General features: G+C 47.7%; 1 protein-coding gene across 6 annotated transcripts in view; it reads right to left on the reverse strand.

Moving 5' to 3' along the window:
- The window catches only part of Scm (Polycomb protein Scm), a 94,881-nt gene that overhangs the window by 12,726 nt on the left and 59,513 nt on the right, over positions 1-22,642 (reverse strand). For all 6 annotated transcript variants that reach the window (XM_077632927.1, XM_077632925.1, XM_077632926.1 and 3 more), the window contains 3 exons: positions 17,484-17,837; positions 14,807-15,007; positions 11,643-11,822 (listed from right to left, as the gene is read on the reverse strand). In XM_077632927.1, the coding sequence (XP_077489053.1) occupies positions 11,643-11,822; positions 14,807-15,007; positions 17,484-17,837 (735 nt within the window). The remainder of the gene's footprint in view (positions 1-11,642; positions 11,823-14,806; positions 15,008-17,483; positions 17,838-22,642) is intronic.

A 22,642-nucleotide genomic window follows, 5' to 3' on the forward strand; every position in this document is an offset into this window, starting at 1 on the left:
TGAAAGCACAACAGGGCACTCCAAAGGAGCTAAATCATGTAAGGCTCCTTCACTGTCGCGTGAGCCGCTGAAACGGCGCAGCACGTCCATTGCGTTCCTCCTTCGTGGTAAGCACGTCACACGGATTTGCTCCACAGGGGCCATCACCACCGCCATCAGGATCTTGCATGCTTTCAGCTGATGCCACATCAATCATTTCGTCCGTAGCTATGGCGGTGCTGTCAGCAGACAAAAAGTAGCTCAGGTCGATGTCGTTGGGTATACTACCGTTAGCCCGTAGCTCATTCCACACTTCGGCCACATCAGATGGAGTTGAAAAAACTTCCTCCTGGTGGCTGGCACCAGCCTAGGCGTTTTTGGTTATTCCGGCCTTTATAAAGCAATTCACGATAACTGGTGCCCTGGCCTCTTGCCAGGAGGTAGCAAGTCTCAACTGCTTGATAAATACGGTAGACTCGTGATAATTCAAGCTTTCAGTTAATTCAAACAAATTTCAAAATTTTGGTGGCCTGGCTATTTTAAAGCCGCTTAATTTTTACCGCGCACTGTCTTAAATTTGCTTAATTCAAACTTTTTGGCTTGTTCCAACGCTCCCAGTGCGCAAAAAAGCGGCGGCCGAGGTCGGATACGTCAGCTTTGCGGCGCCACGTGAGCTGAAAATCTGGTCCCTCCAATTGGTTAACTAGATGTGGTCCGAGAGGGGGCTGTGTCGATCAGATTCGACCCGTCGCCTCATAGTTTCATTTTCCGAGTTTCGCTACCACCCCAAAACGATATCGGCTATCAGTCAAGCACCACGGAGCCAAGGTCAGCTGCGCGTCAGATCGGACACTGATTTGTGCGTCGCTGGTCTTTTTTTAGGCATCGCCATGCTCCCGCACAAATGAGCGTTCCCTTCACTTCCCTCTTCATGGTTGTGTTCCGAAAATGCATGGTCATCGTGAGCTGCTCGTTGTGTTGTGGCTCCACTGCTACTGCGTCGCATTTGTGAAGGAGGAAGTTCTCCTTTGACATTCATGACAGTGGTGTGACATTCCTTGTGTGCTACGAGGTACATTCCTTGTGTGTGCTACGAGGTACATTCCTTGTGTGTGCTACGAGGTACGTTCCTTGTGTGTGCTACGAGGTACGTTCCTTGTGTGTGCTACGAGGTTCCACGTTCGACGGCGCGGCGTAGACGGAGACCCAGATGACAGCAGCATCATCAATTACCCAGCCATGCTCTTTGAGTAACGACCAGAACGAAGTGGTTTAAGTCCAACCGGACCCAACCGGACCCGCCGCCGCGGGGAAACAGGCTTTATCCTCCCCAATTGGCGTGGCGGTTTCAGGGGCGGCCCTCCCGGGCACATTCCAGGACAAGGGAACTGTCAGCGGGCCAGAGCGCGCCGTACCACAGCCGACGCTATGCGCTACCGCGAAGACAACATTCTTTCCCTCGGACTCAACACGTGAGGGGGGCGAGACAATAAGTGCGGTGGTATGTTTGTGCGCCCAAGTGAAAGCCCTAGCCCCCCCCTCCTTCCCCTCCGGCGTGGGCGTCCTCACCCTAGGGAGTGTGGAGAAGAGGATATAAAAATCGAGAAGCAGTACGGAAGAAGGACGCTCAGGACGACATCGTTCGCCAAGAGGGCCTTCAGCGCCGAAACCCGACGGCGTGCAGCTTCTGCCAGCAACCGCTCGAGCCCAACTCCGGAGCCACTCCATCGCCCCCATGAAGTCGTCGGCACGTAAGCTCGGACGCCCCAGCCTCTGATGTATAATCTTAATCATGTGTAATTATTGAATATACCTGTTTGTTTAAACTGAGCCATACGGTGTCTCTTTGCCTCTCCGTCCCGTGTGGACCTGCGCATTATGGGGGTCATCACACTGGTGTCAGAAGTGGGGTCTCAAAAGCAAATGTCCTCTGAATGCTGCGACATTCATGACTTCAAAATTGTAATCAAAAGGGAATCACGGGACTGATTGTGGGACTTTTACCCCCATTTGAGAGGCTTGAGGCACCGGAGGGCTTGAAAAAAAAAAAAAAAAGTCTTTATCTGAGGGAGCTCCCACTCCACAGCCGTCGCTCGGAGCAAGCATGCTGGCATTAGGAAGAGTCATTCCGACGTTTACGGGAGATAAGACAGGGGTTCCAATCTGCGATTTCTTTTCCATGCTAGAAGAGATTGGGAAAATGGGGGGATGGTCCGATGCTCAAATGCTGGGAATGGCGAGGTGTAAGATGGCAGGAGCTGCTCATGATTTTGCATGGCGAGACGAAAAAGTAAAATCCACAAAATCATTTGCGGAATTTAAGAAGCTCGCGTTTGAGCATTTTGACACTGAACCACGTCACGTGCGAGTACAGAGGTTCCGTGACGCCGGACAGATGGTAGGGGAGGACGTGCGAACGTTTGCGTCGCGGCTTCAGCGCTTAGCGCGCGATACGTTAAGCAGGAAGGAGGCTGGGCAGTAAAGCACTTCAGATGCTACCTTTACGGCCGCAAATTCAAGCTAGTCACAGACTGCCATCCTCTGAAATGGGTGATGAGTGTCAGGGACCCTAGCTCGCGACTCGCTAGATGGAATCTACACCTGCAGGAATACTGCTTTGAAGTTGAGCACAAGTCAGGAAAGACACATCTGAATGCTGATGCACTCAGCTGCACAGCTGCCGTGGCAGCTATAGATGAGTTTGTCCCCGTAGTCGACCCCGCCGAATTACGCACAGAGCAGTGCAAAGATCCTGACCTGAAGCGAATAATCGAAAGCTTAGAGGGCGCACCGTCTCACCCCGAACAGCTAGGTTATTTCATTGGCAAAGACGGCACCCTGTGTCGGCGCACGAGGCCAACCAGGAAAGGGAGACCAGAGAAAACCGCTTGGGAAAGAGTCGTCATACCTCGGTCGTGGACAGAAAGGGTTCTTCGCGCGTTTCACGACGCGCCATGCGCCGGTCATTTTGGCGTAGCGAAGACACGCAGGCGTGTGGAGCGTTTGTACTTTTGGAGTGGCATGCGACAGGATGTTAGAGACTACTGTGCGAAGTGTCATTCCTGTCTCGAAAGAAAAACACCCAAGGGACGAAGACCAGCTCCAATTCAGCCGTTCCCTGAGGTTTCGGCTCCCTTCGAGCGGACAGGTATGGACATAATGGGCCCATTGCCCACGACCACTTCCGGAAACAAGTACATTTTAGTATTTGTCGACCACCTTTCAAAATACGCGGAAGCGGTAGCACTCCCCGATCAGAAGGCAGACACGGTTGCAAGAGCATTTGTCGAACAGATCGTGCTCCGACATGGACCCCCGAGGCAACTCTTGACAGATCGGGGAACGAACTTCGTGTCGCAGCTAATGAGGAGAGTTTGCGAGCTGCTTAAGATCGCTAAGAAGCAGACAACACCGTACCATCCGGCTTGCAACGGCGCGGTGGAGCGACTGAACCAAACCGTGGCCGGGTTCCTCTCGCATTTTGTTTCGCGCGACCAGCGGGACTGGGACTTGTGGCTCCCGTATGCAATGTTTGCCTACAATTCCGCAGCACACGAGAGCACGGGCGAATCGCCATTCTTTCTTCTCTACGGCCGAGACCCGGACCAGCCTAGTGAAGTGCCAGAGGGCCCCCGTCGTGTCCCATACGCTTCACTGGACGACTATAAGGTGGAGCTAGAATCGCGCTTGCAAGTGGCGAGGGACATCGCAAAGGAGGCCTTAAAGAAAGCGGCGAAGCGCAGGAAGGAGGTGCACGATCGCAGTGCTAGAGACGCGCCGTTTAATGTGGGGGACAGCGTGTACATTGAAAACTGCCAAAGGCAGATTGGGCTAGCTCGTAAGTTCCAGACGAAGTGGAGAGGACCGTGCGAGGTTGTCGAGAAGCTTTCTCCCGTAAACTTCAGAGTCCGAGACGTGAACCGGCGCTTGATAAGGATACACGCAAATCGCCTCAAGTCGGCACCGGTTCAGTATTCACGAAATGAGGAAAGGGAAAGCGCGGATTTTGATGGGGACAGAAGTGAAGCGGAGCGCGCAGATAGTTCGCAAGAAACGCCCTCTCCTGCATTTGTTCGGCAGGCGCCAGAGGTGACGGCCGGAATGCCACCGGATTTACTTCATGCATTGCTAGAAGAAGAAGCGCGCGAGGTTGCCGCGCAGATAACGCCAGGAGAGGCTCCTGCCACGAGCCCTCGCGAGTCCCAAAGCAGACAAAGGGTCACAGACTTACTTAGTATGACTCATGAAGGCCGATATCCGCTGCGAAATCGGAAAGCTAAGTCGGACTAATGGCGTAAACAGAGCGGAGTTGTGAACTGGTTAGAATTGTGTAATGCTACAGCTCATAACATTGCTATGTGCTTATGTGTTAAGTTATCGGAGTTGGTAGCTAAACCTTTCTGTCATTAAGTAACACCTTCACAGGAGAGCATGCGGAGCGCATTCAGAACCTGCCCTACTTCCTTTCGTTATCTATATTTTGTCTGTGCCGTGATCGTGCTAGAAGTGGGAGCTCCTTTGTAACTGTGGTAAATTTATTTCGTCCAGTTTGGACTAGAAAGGAGAGGCTTGGGTGTTGAGTTTCATGTTTATCTGTAAAAGAAGATCAGTGCTGCCCCTGGAGACGCCAGTTATGACAGCGGAGGCATATGGTGTTGTGCAGTGGTGTTGAGTGCAGCGAAAAGTGTTTTGTCGGACGCACTGTGCGAGGCGATTCAGAAAGACAAGGGGAGCTGCAGGGACTCAAATGTTCGGAGAACATTCTTCTGGAGGGTGAGCGAGTGTGACATTCCTTGTGTGCTACGAGGTACATTCCTTGTGTGTGCTACGAGGTACATTCCTTGTGTGTGCTACGAGGTACATTCCTTGTGTGTGCTACGAGGTTCCACGTTCGACGGCGCGGCGTAGACGGAGACCCAGATGACAGCAGCATCATCAATTACCCAGCCATGCTCTTTGAGTAACGACCAGAACGAAGTGGTTTAAGCCCAACCGGACCCGCCGCCGCCGCCGTGGGGAAACAGGCTTTATCCTCCCCAATTGGCGTGGCGGTTTCAGGGGCGGCCCTCCCGGGCACATTCCAGGACAAGGGAACTGTCAGCGGGCCAGAGCGCGCCGTACCACAGCCGACGCTATGCGCTACCGCGAAGACAACATTCTTTCCCTCGGACTCAACACGTGAGGGGGGCGAGACAATAAGTGCGGTGGTATGTTTGTGCGCCCAAGTGAAAGCCCTAGCCCCCCCCCTCCTTCCCCTCCGGCGTGGGCGTCCTCACCCTAGGGAGTGTGGAGAAGAGGATATAAAAATCGAGAAGCAGTACGGAAGAAGGACGCTCAGGACGACATCGTTCGCCAAGAGGGCCTTCAGCGCCGAAGCCCGACGGCGTGCAGCTTCTGCCAGCAACCGCTCGAGCCCAACTCCGGAGCCACTCCATCGCCCCCATGAAGTCGTCGGCACGTAAGCTCGGACGCCCCAGCCTCTGATGTATAACCTTAATCATGTGTAATTATTGAATATACCTGTTTGTTTAAACTGAGCCATACGGTGTCTCTTTGCCTCTCCGTCCCGTGTGGACCTGCGCATTATGGGGGTCATCACAGTGGGCAAGTAGTGCACCATGACGTAATTGCAAAAGATCAATGCCGCACAGTTTCCACTAAAAAGCGGACGACCACTGCTTATCTTATCAATCAACTTTGCTATGCTGCAAAACATTTATGTTTTGCAGCATAGTAAAGTTAACTGATAAAAGTTTTTTTTTGTAGCCATTCGACTATAAGAACTTCGAATAATTCAGATCTTTCTTTCAGTCCCTTTAGGTCCCAATTAATGTGGTTTTACTCTACTGGGAAACCAATGCATTATGAGATTTTTTTTTAAACCACACAAACAGTCAGAGACTGCTGACTGAATTAAGACATCAGTGCCTTTCGCCCATATCTTATGTTGTGCTAAAGCATTTAGCTAAGCCTGCATGGTGAAAGTTTTAAATTACTACCTGTATGCATAGATGTCCATAAAGGAAATCATGTTTAGTCTTTGATCATATTAAGGTGCACTTGTGATAATTCAAACAAAAAGTTGAGTTAAGGGGGGACGAGAGTCTTAATTTTTTTTTTTTCAACTTATCTCGCTCAAACTTAGCATGCAGGTATATCATAGAATGCTGGTTTCAAATAAGCAATTAGATTTCAAATATCTCATGAGGGAGAAATGATATGGCAAAATAACATATCCTAATTAGGCCATTTCTTAAGGGCCTTTATGGTAATTTCTGATTTGAATAAAGCTTTTCTATGAACAAGCATACATTCGCGAAGGTCCACCACACATCCTAAAGCTATGGAAATCCGTGTAAAGTCAGTCTCTTTTACAAAGTTGGGAAGAAAATATAATGTGGCAGTAATTAGCAAACACTTCAATCTAATTGCTAATCTATTACATTTATGGGGGCGAAATAACTAGGGGCAAAAAAAATCAATTTTTCAGGAACAGAATTTTTTAAATCTGCAGCTGTTTTTCTACTAGTCTGAATTTCCAGAACTTCAGAGTCAATATTTCAACTGTAATACGATTAAAAAACAGATCCGCGCACACTCTGGGCAGATTTTGACGTGAAAACAGGGTTTTTCCGCAACACGCAGCCGTCATTCTCCGGCAGTGATTGCCGCCATCTTGGTCTCAATCAAAAGAGCAGGTTTTCGTGTTCAATTTCGTGCCATTGCTGTGCAAAATTCATGTGCAAGTTTTACACCAATAAGTGTTATTGGTGTTTTACACCGATAAGTGTAAAACACTTATTGGTGGCAGAAAAAAAAAAAGGCGCCAAACAAAAGTTTCAACATGCGCTGCTATTCGCTAGTCGGTGCATGGGCAGCAGGTGGGAGCCATCTTTTCTGTGTATCGTCTTTGGTGCGCCTTCAGAAAGAAGAGTTCGGAAAGAATTTCGGCAAGAAGAGAAAAGAGTCACTCATTGACAACTTTAAGAAGAAGAGCTCCGCGGAACTGCAAGCAACGCGGATATACCACCGCCCCAATCGCATTGCGATGTGGGGATGGGTTAGGCCTAACTGCAACGGTGGCCGTGGACACTGAAACCTGGGACAGCTGTCGCGTTCGGCGAGACACCCAGATGCCGCAACCTTCCGAGGTCGAAGCAATTACAATGAAAGCGCAAGGAAAACTGCAGCAGAAGGCATAGACTCCCACAATGGAGCGCAAGGCAGCTTTATCAATTGAGTGGAACCGAAGACGGCGCGACTACCGCTGCCAAACCGCTCGACGACACGACCTTCAAAATTGTTAGTTTAAAATCTGCACAGGTCGGCAGTAAATATGCAGCGAATGCTGAAAAAGCGTCATTTCAATGCCAGTAAGCAAGCCGACTACATTCCGGAAGGCTATCAGCAATTTCCCAAGGCCACTGGATGGATAACTTTGAATTTTGCTTCAATACACAGCACCCTGTTTTTCTCAGAATGCAAATTTTGGACTGAGCAAATTTCTAAGTGGCACATCTCGGCATCTATAACTGAGAGAACTGTAATTATTTTTTCAGCATCTAGCTAGGTGATCTGAGCATGCAATGTTGGGAACAAATTTTTCAGTTAAGGCTCAGAAATTTTTTTAATGATCTAGTTCTGAATTGCACGTTAGTCAGTTTTTTGCATGAATTTCATTGTGCTGCGATCACTAATGATGATAAAATTAGAAAACTGTCTCCAACATTGCATTCCATTTTCTTTCTGGAGTCTAACAATATGCCATTTTTGAGCTTTTAAGTTTTATTTTTCTCTCTTGTTCTGGTGAGCAATGGGGGCCAATTAATTACAGCGTGAGAACTAATTAACCTATCAAAAAAGCAATCACATTTCTGAAATCAGCATGAGAAGCTGGTGAAGGTATGAAGGTGGTGAAGGTATAAGGAGGGTATGAGGAGGGTATGCAATTTCATTACGTTTGGTGGAGAAATAAATTTTTCTCAAGAAGCAGTCTTCCCCATTAAATCCAGGAATTCATTATGTAGAGGTTTGTTACATCCAGGTTCAACTGTAATTCGAACATTTTTTCTGGTCCCTTGAAGTCTGAAGTAATGAACTTTCACTCTACGGCGTTAATGCAAGGACGATGGCAGCAGCTGCTGGAGTGTGCCGTCGCTCACAGGAAGGGGCTACTCATGGGAATGAGAGAGGAGGGGGGTCAGAGGTGTCCACACCGCATGAAAAAATGCCACTCCACACACCCCTTCTCTCAATCAGACCAGCCATCATTGCCATGAAAAACAAACCCTGTTCTTGCTTGAACCTTCAAAATTGGCAGAGTGGACTGTAGTGGGCGGTATGCGCATCGGCGATGGCAATTGATGGCGAAATCATGTGACGAAAAAAAGTGGCACAGTACAGTGGCTAGCAGCGCACAATGTGGCGCACTAGCATGCTCTTGTTCGTTGGTTCAGAGCACAACGAGAATCCATGAGAACTGCTGTTTGAAGGCCATTTTTTCCAAGATTCCACTGGCCAAGTTTCGAGGTAACCTAACTTCATTGTGAAAATCTTGAGAAATAAGCAGTCACAAATACAGTAAAAGCTCGTTAATTAGAACTCTGTTACCGTAAAAACCCGCGTATAGTACGAGGTTTTTTTCCCTATTATTAGCACTTCAAATTTCCGCCTCGTATTATTTGCGGATCCGAACAAAAATTTCAGTTTTGCTCGAAGTTTTGGTTTCGTTTGTTATTGATTTGTGGCTACGGCTTGGCTTCGTTACCCGTGACAGCGTGGCTAGGGCTAGCGTAGCCTTCTTGACAGCGTACGCGCGCGCCGACACATAAACCACGCTTCGCGAAGGGAAGGTTCTTTTTTTCTGCCATGGAGGAGCACGATGCCACGCGCCACGAAAACAGTATTCGGCTGCTTTCAAGAGAAAGGCTATTTCAGTTGCCGAGAACATCGGCAACATTGCCGAGAACATCGGCAACAATGCGGCCGGGAGGCAGTTCGGCGTACCGAGGGAAGCATCCGCGGATGGCGACGACAAAAAGAAGCACTTTTCGCAAGCAGCGGAACGCGAAGAAGCTTTCGCGGCCCGAAGAATGGGTCATACCCAGAAATTGAATTGGCCCTGACGGAGTTCATAAGAGAACAGCGAGCCGCACATCTACCTGTGAGCGTGGAGCTCATGCAGGTAAAAGCTAAGGAGCTTGCTAGAGAAAAAGGTATTCCAAGCACCGCCTTCAAAGCGTGCAAGCACTGGATATACCGCTACATGTGCCGTGCTGGGTTTTCGTTACGGCGGCAAACGTCGATTTCCCAAAAACTGCCCGAATCGTTTGAAGAGCTGCTGGTGGATTTTTAGCGCCACATTATTTCGTTACGGAAGTCCAAGAACTTTCAGCTAGGGCAAATAGGCAACGCTGACCAAACGCCAGTTTATCTGGACATGCCATCACCCCTCACAGTGCACGAGAAGGGTTCTAAACAAGTTTGCGTCCGGTCTACCGGCAACGAGAAGACGCGGGTTACGGTCATGCTATCGTGCACACCAGACGGCCACAAGCTCCCGTCCTATGTCGTGTTCAAACGCAAAACAATGCCGAAAGGTGAGGAGCTGCCAAAGAATGTTATCGTGAGATGCCACGAGAAAGGTTGGATGAACGAGGGTCTTGTCCTTGACTGGGTGAAGTTCGTGTGGTGTAGACAGCCCGGTGCACTATTGTCCTTCCCGTCGATCCTCGTCCTGGACGCGTTTCGCTGCCATTTGGCCGACTCGGTCAAGAGAGTATTACGCGATTGCGGCACTGAACTTGTAGTCATCCCAGGTGGAATGACTTCCCAGCTGCAGCCACTTGACGTTTGCGTAAACAAGCCTTTCAAGGACGCGGTCAGGCGGTGCTACGCTGAGTGGATGCGCTCAGGTGAGCCTGCAGTGACGCCGACTGGGCGGCTGAAGTGGGCATCGCCAGCCACGTTGTGCAAGTGGATAGTGGACGCGTGGGCAAGCATTCCTGCGGACCTTGTGCGTCGGTCTTTCAAAAAGTGTGGCATATCGAAACGCCCTCGATGGCACAGAAGATGAGTGCCTGTGGGAAGATTTGTCGGACAAAGAAATCTCCGAAGAAAGCGCTGTTGAAGATGAGAGCGATTGAAGTGCGGTGTCTGATTGCAATAAATGTCTTTATTCGTGCTTACCGGGCTTACCTCACTCGTATTATACGCGGATAAATTTTTTTTTTATTTCGAGTCTCTAAAATTTCACCTCGTATTATATTCAGGTTCGTATTATACGCGCGTTTTTACGGTAATTCAAACTGACACCCGGGTACCGGCCCAGCCCTGTATATTTCAATGGGAAAAAATTCCCAATAATTCGAACAAGATGGCCTCCGCTACGGTTAGTTTGAACTAGGAGCCACTGGCTGACACCGCTCCTCGCAGATAGAAGTTGACCCACAGCAAGTAAAACACACTCCAAATTTACCAGAGATGTAAAACAATGGAAAAAAAAAAGCCAAGTGCACGAGGCTAACGGAGCCTGCGTTCCGTGCATGCCGTAGCAGGTTTTCGTTGCCGGAGCACTCGCCCGCGCCGCTTATGCTTCAGTGCGGGCTGTTGCAGGTTTTCGTTGTAGCGCGGTCGCTGGGTCGCGATCACGTGGTGTAAACAACGCAGTATGGCGGTTCGGGAGATAACGACTTTTGTTGGTGCCGTGAGCGCGAGCTACGTGGACAGCAGCGTGGAGACCCCTTGAGTGACGCCGATATAATTGAGGCTGCATGCTCCCAGCAGACGAGGCAGGGCTCACGTGCGGTGAGAACAGCCGACAGTGGTGAGTCTGACGGCGGCAATGAGACTATGCCACCGCCAAGTGCACGTGAAGGAGTGTCGGCGCTCGATGTTGCAGCATGCCACTTCACTGTCAATGAGAACTCTGACGTTGCGCAGGAGCTTTGGGCAAGCTGCAGATCATGCTGATGGAGTCTCGGCAGAAGAAACACAAGCAAATGTACTTAACCAATTACTTTTAATTTTGACAACCCTTTCCCGTAAATAAACATGTTTTGGAGCATAAATTACGACCTATAATCCAGCACCAAAGCTTGCTGCTCACACGAATGCATTCCTGTGCTTGTTTCTGGCACATAACTGGCCGATCAGTTTATTTCATTTGTCACTATGACTGGACGAATTTAATTGTCAGAATATGCCCGCCACAAACGTGTACTAGCACATAGCTCGCGATAACGAGTCTAGATGCGACTGCTTTGGGTTCCGCCCGTGCGGCAGGGCGCTATGACCGCTCATTCTAGCGCCCATTCGATAATTCGAACTTCACTTAATTTGAACAATTTTCCGATCCCCTTAGTAGTTCGAATTAACGAGCTTTTACTGTACATAGTGCCTTGATCGACATATAAATATTTTGACTTAACTTAGAAACAAACTGTCGGGTGAGCTGACAAGTCGCTGACAACTTCCCGTTGCAAGTGAGGACTGTGTTGTGTCCTTCAGTTTTTTGTGCATGTGGATTGGGCTGAATGAGACCTTCCACCCAAGATTAGATTGTAGTGAGGAAGACCTTCTGAAGCTTCCCTAGCAGAAGCGGATAGCTTGCTCTAGGGCGACCCTCAAGTGAGATGGAGGCCAGAGAAAGGAGCAACAGTCACCTCGGGGCCTGGTGGCTGCCTTGCTGGCGCACTTGGTGCATCCGCCCTGCACGGGCTGGCTCGAGTAGAAGTTCTCGCAGCACAGCAGGTCCTCAAACAGGTTCTCCAGGTAGGTCCAGAAGGCTGACACCTTGTCCACGGCTGGAAGGCGGCAGGTGTGCGGCTGGCCATCAAAGTTGGCTGCACCACACACCAAGGGGGACAACAGCGTTTCAGTACCTAGGATACAGCGCTGTGCTGTCTTTTAGTAACACCTGCTCGTGGGAAGAACCCTTGGATCTGTAGCACTGGCCCAGATGTTTGCGCAGCAAAGGAAGAAGAGTGCACTGCTATAAACGCACCCGCCTAGGCGAGATGTTAAAAGGTCTAGTGGCAGTGTGCCACTGGGACGTGTGTGCACTCTACAGGAATCGTGCAGAATAGCAAAATTTATTGAGCACAGAGCCAAATGAAATAATGCTTCTAAATTTCTATGAAATTACCGTGTATTGTAAGATATAAGTTTACTCAGACAATAAGTCAACGACCCACCTCGTAAGCCCTCAATATCCCCCCAAAAATATTGACTCCAAACATACCGTATTTACTCCTGTAATTCGCGCTTTTTTTTCTTTAAATAAAAGCTTCAGAAAAGGGGGTCCGAAAATTACCTAAACATTTTTCTAAACACACCCTAAAAAATGCTACAAGCGTCATAACGCGCAATATATATACAGTCGAACCGCGTTATAATGACACTGGTCATAACGAAATAATGGATACAATGAGGGAATGAGGATTCCTCTCGTAATCTCTGTCAACACAGGCTATGACGAATCTATGGCTACAGCGAAGTAATCGTCGAGCCCCTTTGACTTCATTACAACGAGGTACAACTACATTGCATATTGCTGCCTATATGTAGACCCCCTGTCTAGCACCCCTCGCTGGCCAAAAAAAGAAGCTGACTCCAAATATACCCGCCCCACGTTGTGTAGTTCCCTGTGGGATGGCATGAAGGCACGTGCGCAGCTCAAAGCATTAAGCGCGCAACGATACAATCACAAAGCCACCAATGGGAGGCAAGGGAGATAAAGGGCGATAAAACGGCACCCTCGCGGGCGATAAAACGGCACCCTCGCGTGCGGCCCGGCCGACTACAGCCTGATACAAGTCTGCAGTGAGGCTCTGCGCACATTCAGGACCACCGCACAGAATTCCTCCATGATGAAAAAGTAGTCCGTTGTTCAAACTTTCCTTGTGACTTAAACAAGAAGCTTATCACAAGAAAAAAATTACAAGCTCTAGAATTTTGATAGTTGGCTTGTTTATTTTAGTCAGCCATTAACAAGCTAGTTTCGTTTACTGTTGCGAACAACGAGCTGTTTACTGTTGCGAATGTGTATTAGCAACTGCAGTAAACAACAGCAACAGGACATGTATTAGAAATAGTGTTACAAACTGCTGTTTTTTTAAGCTGTATCCCACTACAGCAGCAAACCAAACAGCAAGCGGCTCAGTAGTTTCGGATTTGGGCGCGCGCTCATATCTTCGTCTGGGAAAGAGACTGCTAGTGCGAGCAAGCCGTGTTAAGGCGCACAGTTCGTGCCCTCATCACTCGCACCTTTCACAACCGTGCATGGCAACATGGCTGCACCGATCTTCCCAAGCCTGCCCTGCACGCACCCGCGTAACATGGTGGTGGTCTGGCGCAGCAGAGAGCACAAAATTATGGGTTTCTTTTTTTTTGAAAATTGAACAGTAAGTTGGGGATGTACGAATTACCTGAGTAAAAACTGTAATTTGGCGCAATGCCACATTTCTACGCATCCTGATGGAACTGCTGCCGTGAGCCTGCTTTTAGGTGCCCATACTGGCTTCAGCAACGGAGCTAAAATTTTGAATAATCTCTTTTCTTATCCTTGGGGCCAGTCAAGCTGCCTCCAAGCACCTTTTAAGAGCAGAAACTCTTACACTCCAAGCCACAGCGCTGAAGGTCACTGGCACTGCACTGTGACCTCTAAACCGGAGGTGTGACATGACATCGTACCACGTGACTCGCCACAGCTGCGCCGCTCGCCTTGCCGCTGCTCCGACCACCGGGTCTGAGCTTCCACTCCTCTTTTTAGGTATTATACGCAGGCTAATTTTTTGCTTCTCCTGTTTCCCCCACAATTTTTTATTTCCTTCTAAGAGTGGAAATGCAAAAGCCTTTCCCTGTTCTCTCTTTCTCCCACTATTTTTCAATTTTTAATATATATATACGTATATATCATATATGTTCCTTATCAACTCTTGCTTAATTAACCTTTACATTTTATTCACCACACAACTAACGATTGACAGTTCGTGCAGACAACTTCCATCCCCAAACTTCCATCTACAACTTCCATCCAAGCAACTCATGAGCCAAGAAAGGAATAAATCATGACATTAGGGTATTCCTCCACGGGAGCCTCAACGTGTGCACTGAGTGCCCCACGTGGCCGAATAAAATTTTTTAAAAATTTGTTCGTGCAATAGAAAGTTTACGTATTCTTTTTTCATACGCATTATTTGGTCAAATGCATATTAGAAATTATGGGACCACAGATTATGGGACCACAGTAATTCTTCGAATTACACTTGACTGCGAATTAAACGAGTTCAAATTATCGAGGTTTTACTATAGTCTCCATCTCACAAGTCATTTGCAGTGCTGTGAAGGCCGCGGCAATTTGAGCCAAACAGAATGACACGCACGGCAAAACATAATCTTCCCTGCCCCCCACCCCAAGACTGCTGGCGCCATCACTGGGATGGAAAGAGCACCAGTGTCCATCCAGCTGCTGCACACAAGAGAGACTGCACACTCGGTGGACGCCATGGTTACTTACAAATGGCAATGCACCACTTTGCAGCAGGCCTCCATAATGCTGTGTTCGAGCGGACTTTCTCTGTTAATTTAACTACTCAATGGAACACTTGCTTTACCTTGAAAACACCGTCCTGAACTACATTTTCAACTACTGCAATGCCTGTTTAAAAAATAGTCACAACACTGCTCAAGCATTTCAGGAATTATTTGTTGCCTTCCTTGGCACTGATTGATCAAAAGATCTCTACCTTTCACAGTGCTGAAAACGGCTTGTGAGATGATGTAGAGGCAGAGCTGCAGAGGCCATGCGGGTCCATGCTCCACTCACCGTTAATGATCACCTTTCCCTCGCCCCTACGGAGCAGGTTGTAGACGTTCTTCTCATTGAGGGCACAGTCGACGCATGCCTGCACTGCCTCACGCAGCACCCGGTTCATGGAGCCCGGCCCCAGCTGGCGGGGCAACTGGCCGATCTTGGCCGGGTCCAGATAAGGGCCACATGAGCACTGGTGGTTCACAAAGACGCAGACTGCAACAGTGGAGGGCGAAAAGGTGCCATGGGTGGACGTCCCTAGAGTTCGTTACAACAGCAAGGGTGGAACTAACAAACAGTCTACCAGAGCAATCCCGAGAGCAGGAATAACTGCAGTCAGAAGCAGGCTTGGAGCAGGTTTAGAGCAGCAAAAACGTCTTTTTAGCCTAAATTTGCACAAACTGTATTTTAGAGCAGAACAAATTAGCTCGTACATTCACAGCATGAACAAGCACTGAACATATGTCTCCTGTGCCCTCAAATGTTGCCACAATTCCATAGCACAAGCAATCTCTACCATAGCTGCATGAGAAAACGAGATGTTATCAAGCTTGCAAAACTATTACATGCGTCTTCCTCATTTTGCCAAGCAGCTTGTTTAACATCACCGGCAGGCTGAAGCGAAAGCATTCATATTTTTACACACAGCTGCACGTCGCCATGCAACGACAGACCTTTTGCCACTGCCGTGTCCCCTGTACTTTTCCTTCAATACGCGGGAGTTACGCCCACATGCAAACGGGCAGTAGAGAAAAATAATCCCCCAGCTCATTCTCTCAAGCAGGACAAAGCAGCTCATGCCACAGACTATACATATAGCACACAAATCATACTGCACGGAAAAGTAATTGCAGATCCTCAATAACATCATGTATTTTTCTATTATCACCGGCATTCTATACTAACCAGGAGTGCAGCCCTTGGACAAGCCCAGTAAACAGCGTGCAGTTCAAATTTTTGTTAGCAAAGCAGATTTGCATACAAACTTTCCTTTTTTACACATGGAGTTCCATGCATCCTGCACGAAACAGGCACTGGTGGGGGGCGCATACTACCTGCACCTACCACAGCTCGCCTGAAACTACTCAGACTCCGGAAATAGACTACAAAAAAAAAAAAAGGTCTCTGGTACTTTCGCTCTTGCCACCACCTGACTGGATACACGGGGAAGTTTCTTTCGTGTTAACAAAAATTCTGTGCAGGGAAAGCCTCTTTGCATTGACAAGTGCTCACAGGTCATTTTAGTGATTGGAAGTGTTGATAAATACCCTTGTTTTGTATTCGTTAGTCAATTTTTCAAAATCTTTGTGAGCTGATAACACGTCTTCAAGGACAACACCCTTTCTTCCCCAGTTTTTTAAAATACTTAGCATCATTATCTACCCCATTTCTTTAGTTACGCTTATTACAGTACCTGACTGATTTTCCAGACTCAGCGGGGACCAGGAAATGGTCCGAATAATCGAAGGGTCCGAAAAATTCAAATTAAAAAATCATTTTCCTGGGAAAATCCAGCTTTAAAAATCGCAAACTTCACTGCTCACCACATTCTGCTTGCAAGCAATTACCGTAAAAACCGGAATATAGGTCGAACTTTTTTTCAAAAAACCATGGTGAAAAGTTGACCCCCGTCTTATATACCGGTCATTGGCGGAAAAAATACGGAAGTCTTGCAACAATGGGTGGCTGAAGTCAAAAGCCTCCATCACCATCGCCACCATCAGCAGCGCCGCCATTTTGCGTTTCAGTAGATGCAAAGCCGAAGCTAACGGCAATTTACCGTCGCCTTCAAGAAAAACACGATTCAGTACGAGGAAGCTCACGGGAACCTGGCGGCACAGCGCGAATTTGGAGTATCCGAAAAGAGCATTCAGTACTGGCGGAGGCAGAAGCTGCGTATTACAACTTGCAGCAACCAGAAGAAAACATCATTTCGCAGACCATAGTGTATCGAGAATAGGAAGGAAACGTTGCGCTGCGAGCAAGATCGCTGCCTGTGACTGCCGAATGCATCCGCGTGAAAGCGGCAGAGATCGCGCGTGCCTCTAGACTCACGAGGGCGCAATTCAAAGGCTCGCCATCCTGGTTGCGGCGATTCATGAAGAGGAGGGCTTTGCTCTACGGCGCCGTACTTGCCTGTGCCAGAAACAAACACGCGGGCCGATTGGTGCGCGATATTGTTAAAAAATTTGCCGGGTGTACATACAAGCAGCATTTAAATGAAATTAAATACTGTCACCATTGTGCAACCTCTCGAGTCGCATTTGTTTCAAAGTAAGGATGTCTTTCGGTACTTTTCCCATTGAAAAAGATCTTTTTCATTTTTAGAATTGGTTAGTTAGGGGGTCGACCTATATTCCGGTCCGACCTATAGTCCGGTTTTTACGGTAGAGTGTGTTTGAGCCACGGTCATGCTTTTGTCATGTGTGCACCATGTCATGGCAGAATAGCAAACAGTGCAACGTGGCCACAGATCATTCTGAGAATGAATGCATGTGCTGCACAAAGCAAGCGATCTGTACCCACACGGCCAACAATGCTCTCAATGACAGAGAGAGCCTGCAGATGCACCACGGGTCACAACACAAAGATGGCAAAGAGGTGTGTTTTTTTGTGTTCATGCAGATTTAAAAGAACAAAAATCTCTAGATTATTCCCATCTGGCAGCCCCTTTTCCCTCGTGGCCCCCTACCTGTGGGGTTCTGCTTGGCAGCCACAGTGCTGGTGTCCGGCTCAGTGACAAGCACATGCGGCGACTTGACCCGCTTCACCTGCTCCCGTAGTGGTGCCTCGCCCATCGAGGAGGCACCACTGCTACTACTGCCACCTGGTGTTGTGCTGCCCGATGAGAGGGCAGTTCGAGCTCTTGTAACAGCGGTCGCTGGTGAGGCCGGTGCTGTGGAAGAGGAGCTGCCCGATGGTGCCGATTGTGTAGAGTTGCGCGGGGAAGGCACGCGGGGAGGTGGTGGGATGCTGGGAGAACCAAGGGCTGCCGTAGCCACCACTGCAGTGCCCGCACTGCCCGGTCGAGCCTTGTACTTGGCACCTGCAACGGGCGAAGGGCAGGCAAATTCACTCCTGTGCTGCTATGCCAGCTCTTCACAAGTACAAAGCGTGAGCTACCTGGTCATGAACACGAGCACGCTTCCAGACATCACAGTGCTCACATAGGTGATGCTGGCTAGCCACCTATTGGTGATGAAAACCCACACAATGATAAAATAAAACTCACAGGAGTAAAAAAAACTCATAGGCAATCCTCAGCGAATCGTTTGAAAGCATTAACAGCCGTTATACTCGAGGTGGTACACTTGGTTCCCGATATCCGAGGTCCACACGCTATGTTCGTTACATGCGAGGTCCAGACAGGAAAGTTCCTCATATCAGAGGTGGCACACTAAGGTTGGTTATGTCCAAAGTAATATACTAAGTTCCCTCGTTAGCCATACTAACCACAATGGCAGTGCACAGAATGCATTAAACTTCATGGCCTGTACAACAGAACATCGCTAAGATGAAATAAAGAACCAGCGGCACAGGACATGTTCACGAAAAAAAAAAAAAGAGGAAAAGGAGTGCACAGGGACAACACTGGAACCCGACCCTTTTCCTGTACCGCTGGTTCTTTACTTTGTATCATGCACCAACTGGCCCAATAAGCTGTGCCTCTTGAACTCACTGATTATGTTTCCAGTCCAAACCATGAGGAATAAAAATGTCCATAATCCAGTGTTGGCGACAACGCGTTACTTTTTTTCGGTAACTTAGTAACGTACTCGTTACAACTTGAGAAATGTAACGGGTAACATACGTTAACATTTTTCAGTAATGCGAGGTGTCACGTTACTAGTTACTTTTTGTTCCAATTGTGGCCCACTCCGCCACCTTTTTTGGAAATAAAAGCGCAGAGCACCTAAAGTGATGATGCAAACAAACAAAACATGCAGGTGCTCTCGACTACCCTTGTTGCGGCTCGCATGCATGCCAGAAAACACCTGCTCTTGACGACGCACCCAAAAAAAAAAAAAAAGAATACTCATAAAGCCCGAAACACGTGCACAAACACGCATTCACACACTTGCCTTCACCTACCTCTCCTTCCCGAACCACTCACACACACAACTCTCTACAGAGTGGAAGCATGCCGAGCATTTTTGAACATCACATTTTTTCAGAATTACTGTAAATTAGTAGAGTTCAGCGATGTTTTCTTTGTGAAGTTAGAATTGATGAGAAAGTGTCATTTCATGTTTAATGTCACAATCAGAAAATGCCTTCAACATATGCCACAGAGTCAGACTCCATCACACGTACAGTAGAATCTCGATAAACGGAAGTCGGTTAAACCGAACCAACGCTTAAATGGAACAAACGCCTTGCAGTTGGTTGGTTTTGTATTAAAGCAATGTAAAAAAAATCTTGTTAATTGGAACAAAAATTTTCCGACCACCGCATAAACGGAACCGAAAATAGGCTCGAAACCGCAACTTGACGTGAACGCTCAGCCCCATCGCGGTACGCATCACTGCCCCCCCCCCCCCCCCCCCCCCCTCCGATTTCCGTCTTTGGACATTTCCGGTTTTCTCGCACACTGCAACCGCATCGCTTGCTTTCTGTCCTGGTGTGCTTGCAGTTGTGTTCAGCTAGGCTTGCTGAGCGTCGTCTGCGACATTTCGTCGCAAGTCAGCATCCAATGGCAGCGCAGAAGCGACCTCACAATACCCTTACGTTAGAAAGGAAGGTGGAGATAATCAGCGACTTCGAGAGTGGTCGCTTCACAAAAACAGCGCTTGCGACGAACTACGCTGTCCTCAAGAGCAGCCTCACGAGGATACTTCAGAACAAGGATAAGCTGCGGCAGGCTTTCGGGACGTCATACTTTGGCCCTCAAAGAAAACGACTGCAGGTGGCCAACCATGACGATCTGGAGAAGTGCCTGGTGGTTTGGCTGCGGAGAGCCCGCAGTGAAAACATTCCGATCAGCGGGCCACCCATTCACGCGCAAGCAGAAGAATTTGTTCTGCAGCTCGACATCGAAGATTTCTCGTGCAGCGAAGGGTGGTTGACGAGATTTAAAGATCGGAATGGCATAGTGTGTCGTGCCGTTTCAGGGGAGGCTGCCGCTGCAGAGACGACGGCATGCGGGGACTGGCGAGCAGGACGGCTCCCCAAAATTCTGCAGAAGTGAGCAGCCTGTCTAGTATGAGTGGCGCCATCCAAAGAAAACTGTTGCGAGAGATAAAACAAGCAAACATAAAGTCCTTTTTCATAGGCCAATAAATTGCAGTTCCCACTGATTTCCACGGAATAAGTGGACTATTGAAATTTTTTTTTAAATTTCTTTAGTGCTTTGGAAAAAAAAAGTTCACTCCTTACTGCTTTTGTGCAATAAAGTTTATGCCCATAGTGTACCGTTCTCTTTATTATCTAGATTTTGCATTTTAGATCCGCTTCCGTGGAGACTGCCAACTGCGCGCACACCTGCCTCGTCGGGACCAAGCAGCGCGGAACGGATTGAGAAATCCTTAACCTTCTAACTCTAAGCGAAACTCCCGATAAACGGAACATATTTTACCAGTCCGTTGAGGTTCCGTTTAACGAGAGTCCACTGTAACTCTACAGGCAACTTTAGGCCACTATAACATTGCTAAGCTCCTGCACATTTGTGCTAAGTATTCTCGTTAAATCAAAATTTCGCGTAAAATCGTTGTTTGGGCTAGAAGTTTTATGTGAAATATGAGCTTTATTGAATTGTTATTGTGAGCTCTTAAAGGTGCACTAAAGAGGAATCTGAACTCGTCTTTTTATCACGGGAATTATCTGGCATTCTGAGAAACTTCGAATTATTGTCCTTTCTGGCAGACTGCCCTAATTTAATCGAATTAAACCTCCTGGCTCCCACCTTTTTTTTTTAACTCAACGCGGTAGGTAGGAGGAGTCAACCAACGCACCAGCCAGTCCCGTGGCGGCTAGCCGCTCTGCCATTGGCGGAGTGGTACATAAATCAAAGAGTCCACGTGTATTTTATTTCCGTGGACCTAATTTCCAACTATATTGTCTGTGACTGAAACTGTTTATTCACAGAAACTTAAAAACAACATAAAAGCGAAAGCGAAGCCGCCACTGGACTGGCTGAAAGTCATTTCACGCGTTGGCTGACTCCACCTACCTACCGCGTTGAGTTAAAAAAAAAGGCGGGAGCCGGGACGTTAATCCGATTTAATTAGGGCAATCGGCCGCACAAGACAATATTCACAGTTCCTAAGAATGCCCAGAATGTGTATATAAAGTTCCCGCAGTAAAAAGAAGAGTTCAGATTCCTCTTTAGTGCACCTTCAAGGCGAAGACGCACTAATTAAAATTTATGACCACAAAGTAACGGCAAAGTAACGTGCGGTACTTTTTTTCGGTAACAGGAGCGGTAACGCGTTACTTTTTTTTTGTAGGTAACATAGGGAGGTAACGCGTAGCTTTTTTCTTAGCGTATCCGGTAACGCCTACAACACTGCCAAACTCTGACCTTTTGCACATTTGATAACCAGCTGTAGGTGTGGTAACATATGAGCCAGTAAGAACGTGACGTCAAAACCCGAACAGCAGTCAACCGCCAGGGTGGCTTTACTATAGTGCGTCAGTGCCATGGAACGAAAAATCGGAAAAAAATAAAGATCCCTGCTACTGTCGCTACGGTGCAAAGTTTGTCTACAAGCACCGGAAAAGCTCATCAGATCTAGTGCCAACAAGCACTGACCAGCCTGGATGGGAAGTGTCAATAAATGCTTTTGTATTTATTTTTTTAGTCATGTTTCTATTAGAGGTTCTGGATAACACAATTGCCCGGATCACAAGTTTTTCCTGTCATAGTTTAGAAAATGTAGCAACAAGGCTCTGCTGCAATCTCAGCATGACTTATTCTTGCCTGGAAGAAATTCAAACTGCAACAGGCTGCACAACTAAAGATGTCCACCAGTCACCGAAAAGAGGCATCTGTGAGGCACGCACTAGATAGAACTGCAGCAAACTACTCTTGCTAGATCCCCTTCCCCAACGCACCTTCACCAGCTGTTGAGTGAAATACAAGGTATGCACAAGAAAAAGAGTGAGAATTTATTTTCTTGTAACCTAAACTTTTCTTATTCATCTGTTTTTGCAACAAAAACAGTCTTGCTGCCCTAACTTCACCAAGCTTATTGGCCTCTCAGGCCCACTGAAACACTACCAAGTAGGGCAAAAGCTGTGCAAGGATACAGTGCACTGGAATATCACACTCCTGACCAGCTGGTGGCAGCAGTCGCTTATGCTTCAGAGTCAATAAAATGGGAAACAGTGTTACAGCCCCTGCAAGCACCAATTATTATCCAGTGCGGAAAAATTTTTGAATTTTCACAATTTTGTGAGCACAATGCCAACATTGCACAGACATGTGCCATCCCCGATGTTGATTTTTCAATTTTTGACAGCTCATGACTCAACACTGCTTTTAAGGTCGCAATCATACTTCCTTTTGACTACTGCTATCATATGAAGTCGTAAACCAGTCAGCCGTGTAAATATCCACAAGTACTCCCAGTTTCCAGCTGCCATTTACTATTGGAATAAATTGAAAGAAAATGCTGTAGAGTGAACGTATATAGATTCATTTGCTTAACTTTATTGAGAACATTAACTTTGATGTTTGTTTCCCTTTATTTCTGCGTATGTGTTTTAAATGAGAGAACATCCCTTTTTTGTGTGTGTATACTTCCTGTCTTGGCCACAAGAATGTTTTGTGCACACTCCTGCAGTATGGTTAAATAAATAAGTAAGCACATTTCAGGCAACTTTAAAGCACCTGAGCTTCCAAAACAAGCA

Source organism: Amblyomma americanum, chromosome 7 (assembly GCF_052857255.1).
Source record: "Amblyomma americanum isolate KBUSLIRL-KWMA chromosome 7, ASM5285725v1, whole genome shotgun sequence".
Taxonomy (NCBI): domain Eukaryota; kingdom Metazoa; phylum Arthropoda; class Arachnida; order Ixodida; family Ixodidae; genus Amblyomma; species Amblyomma americanum.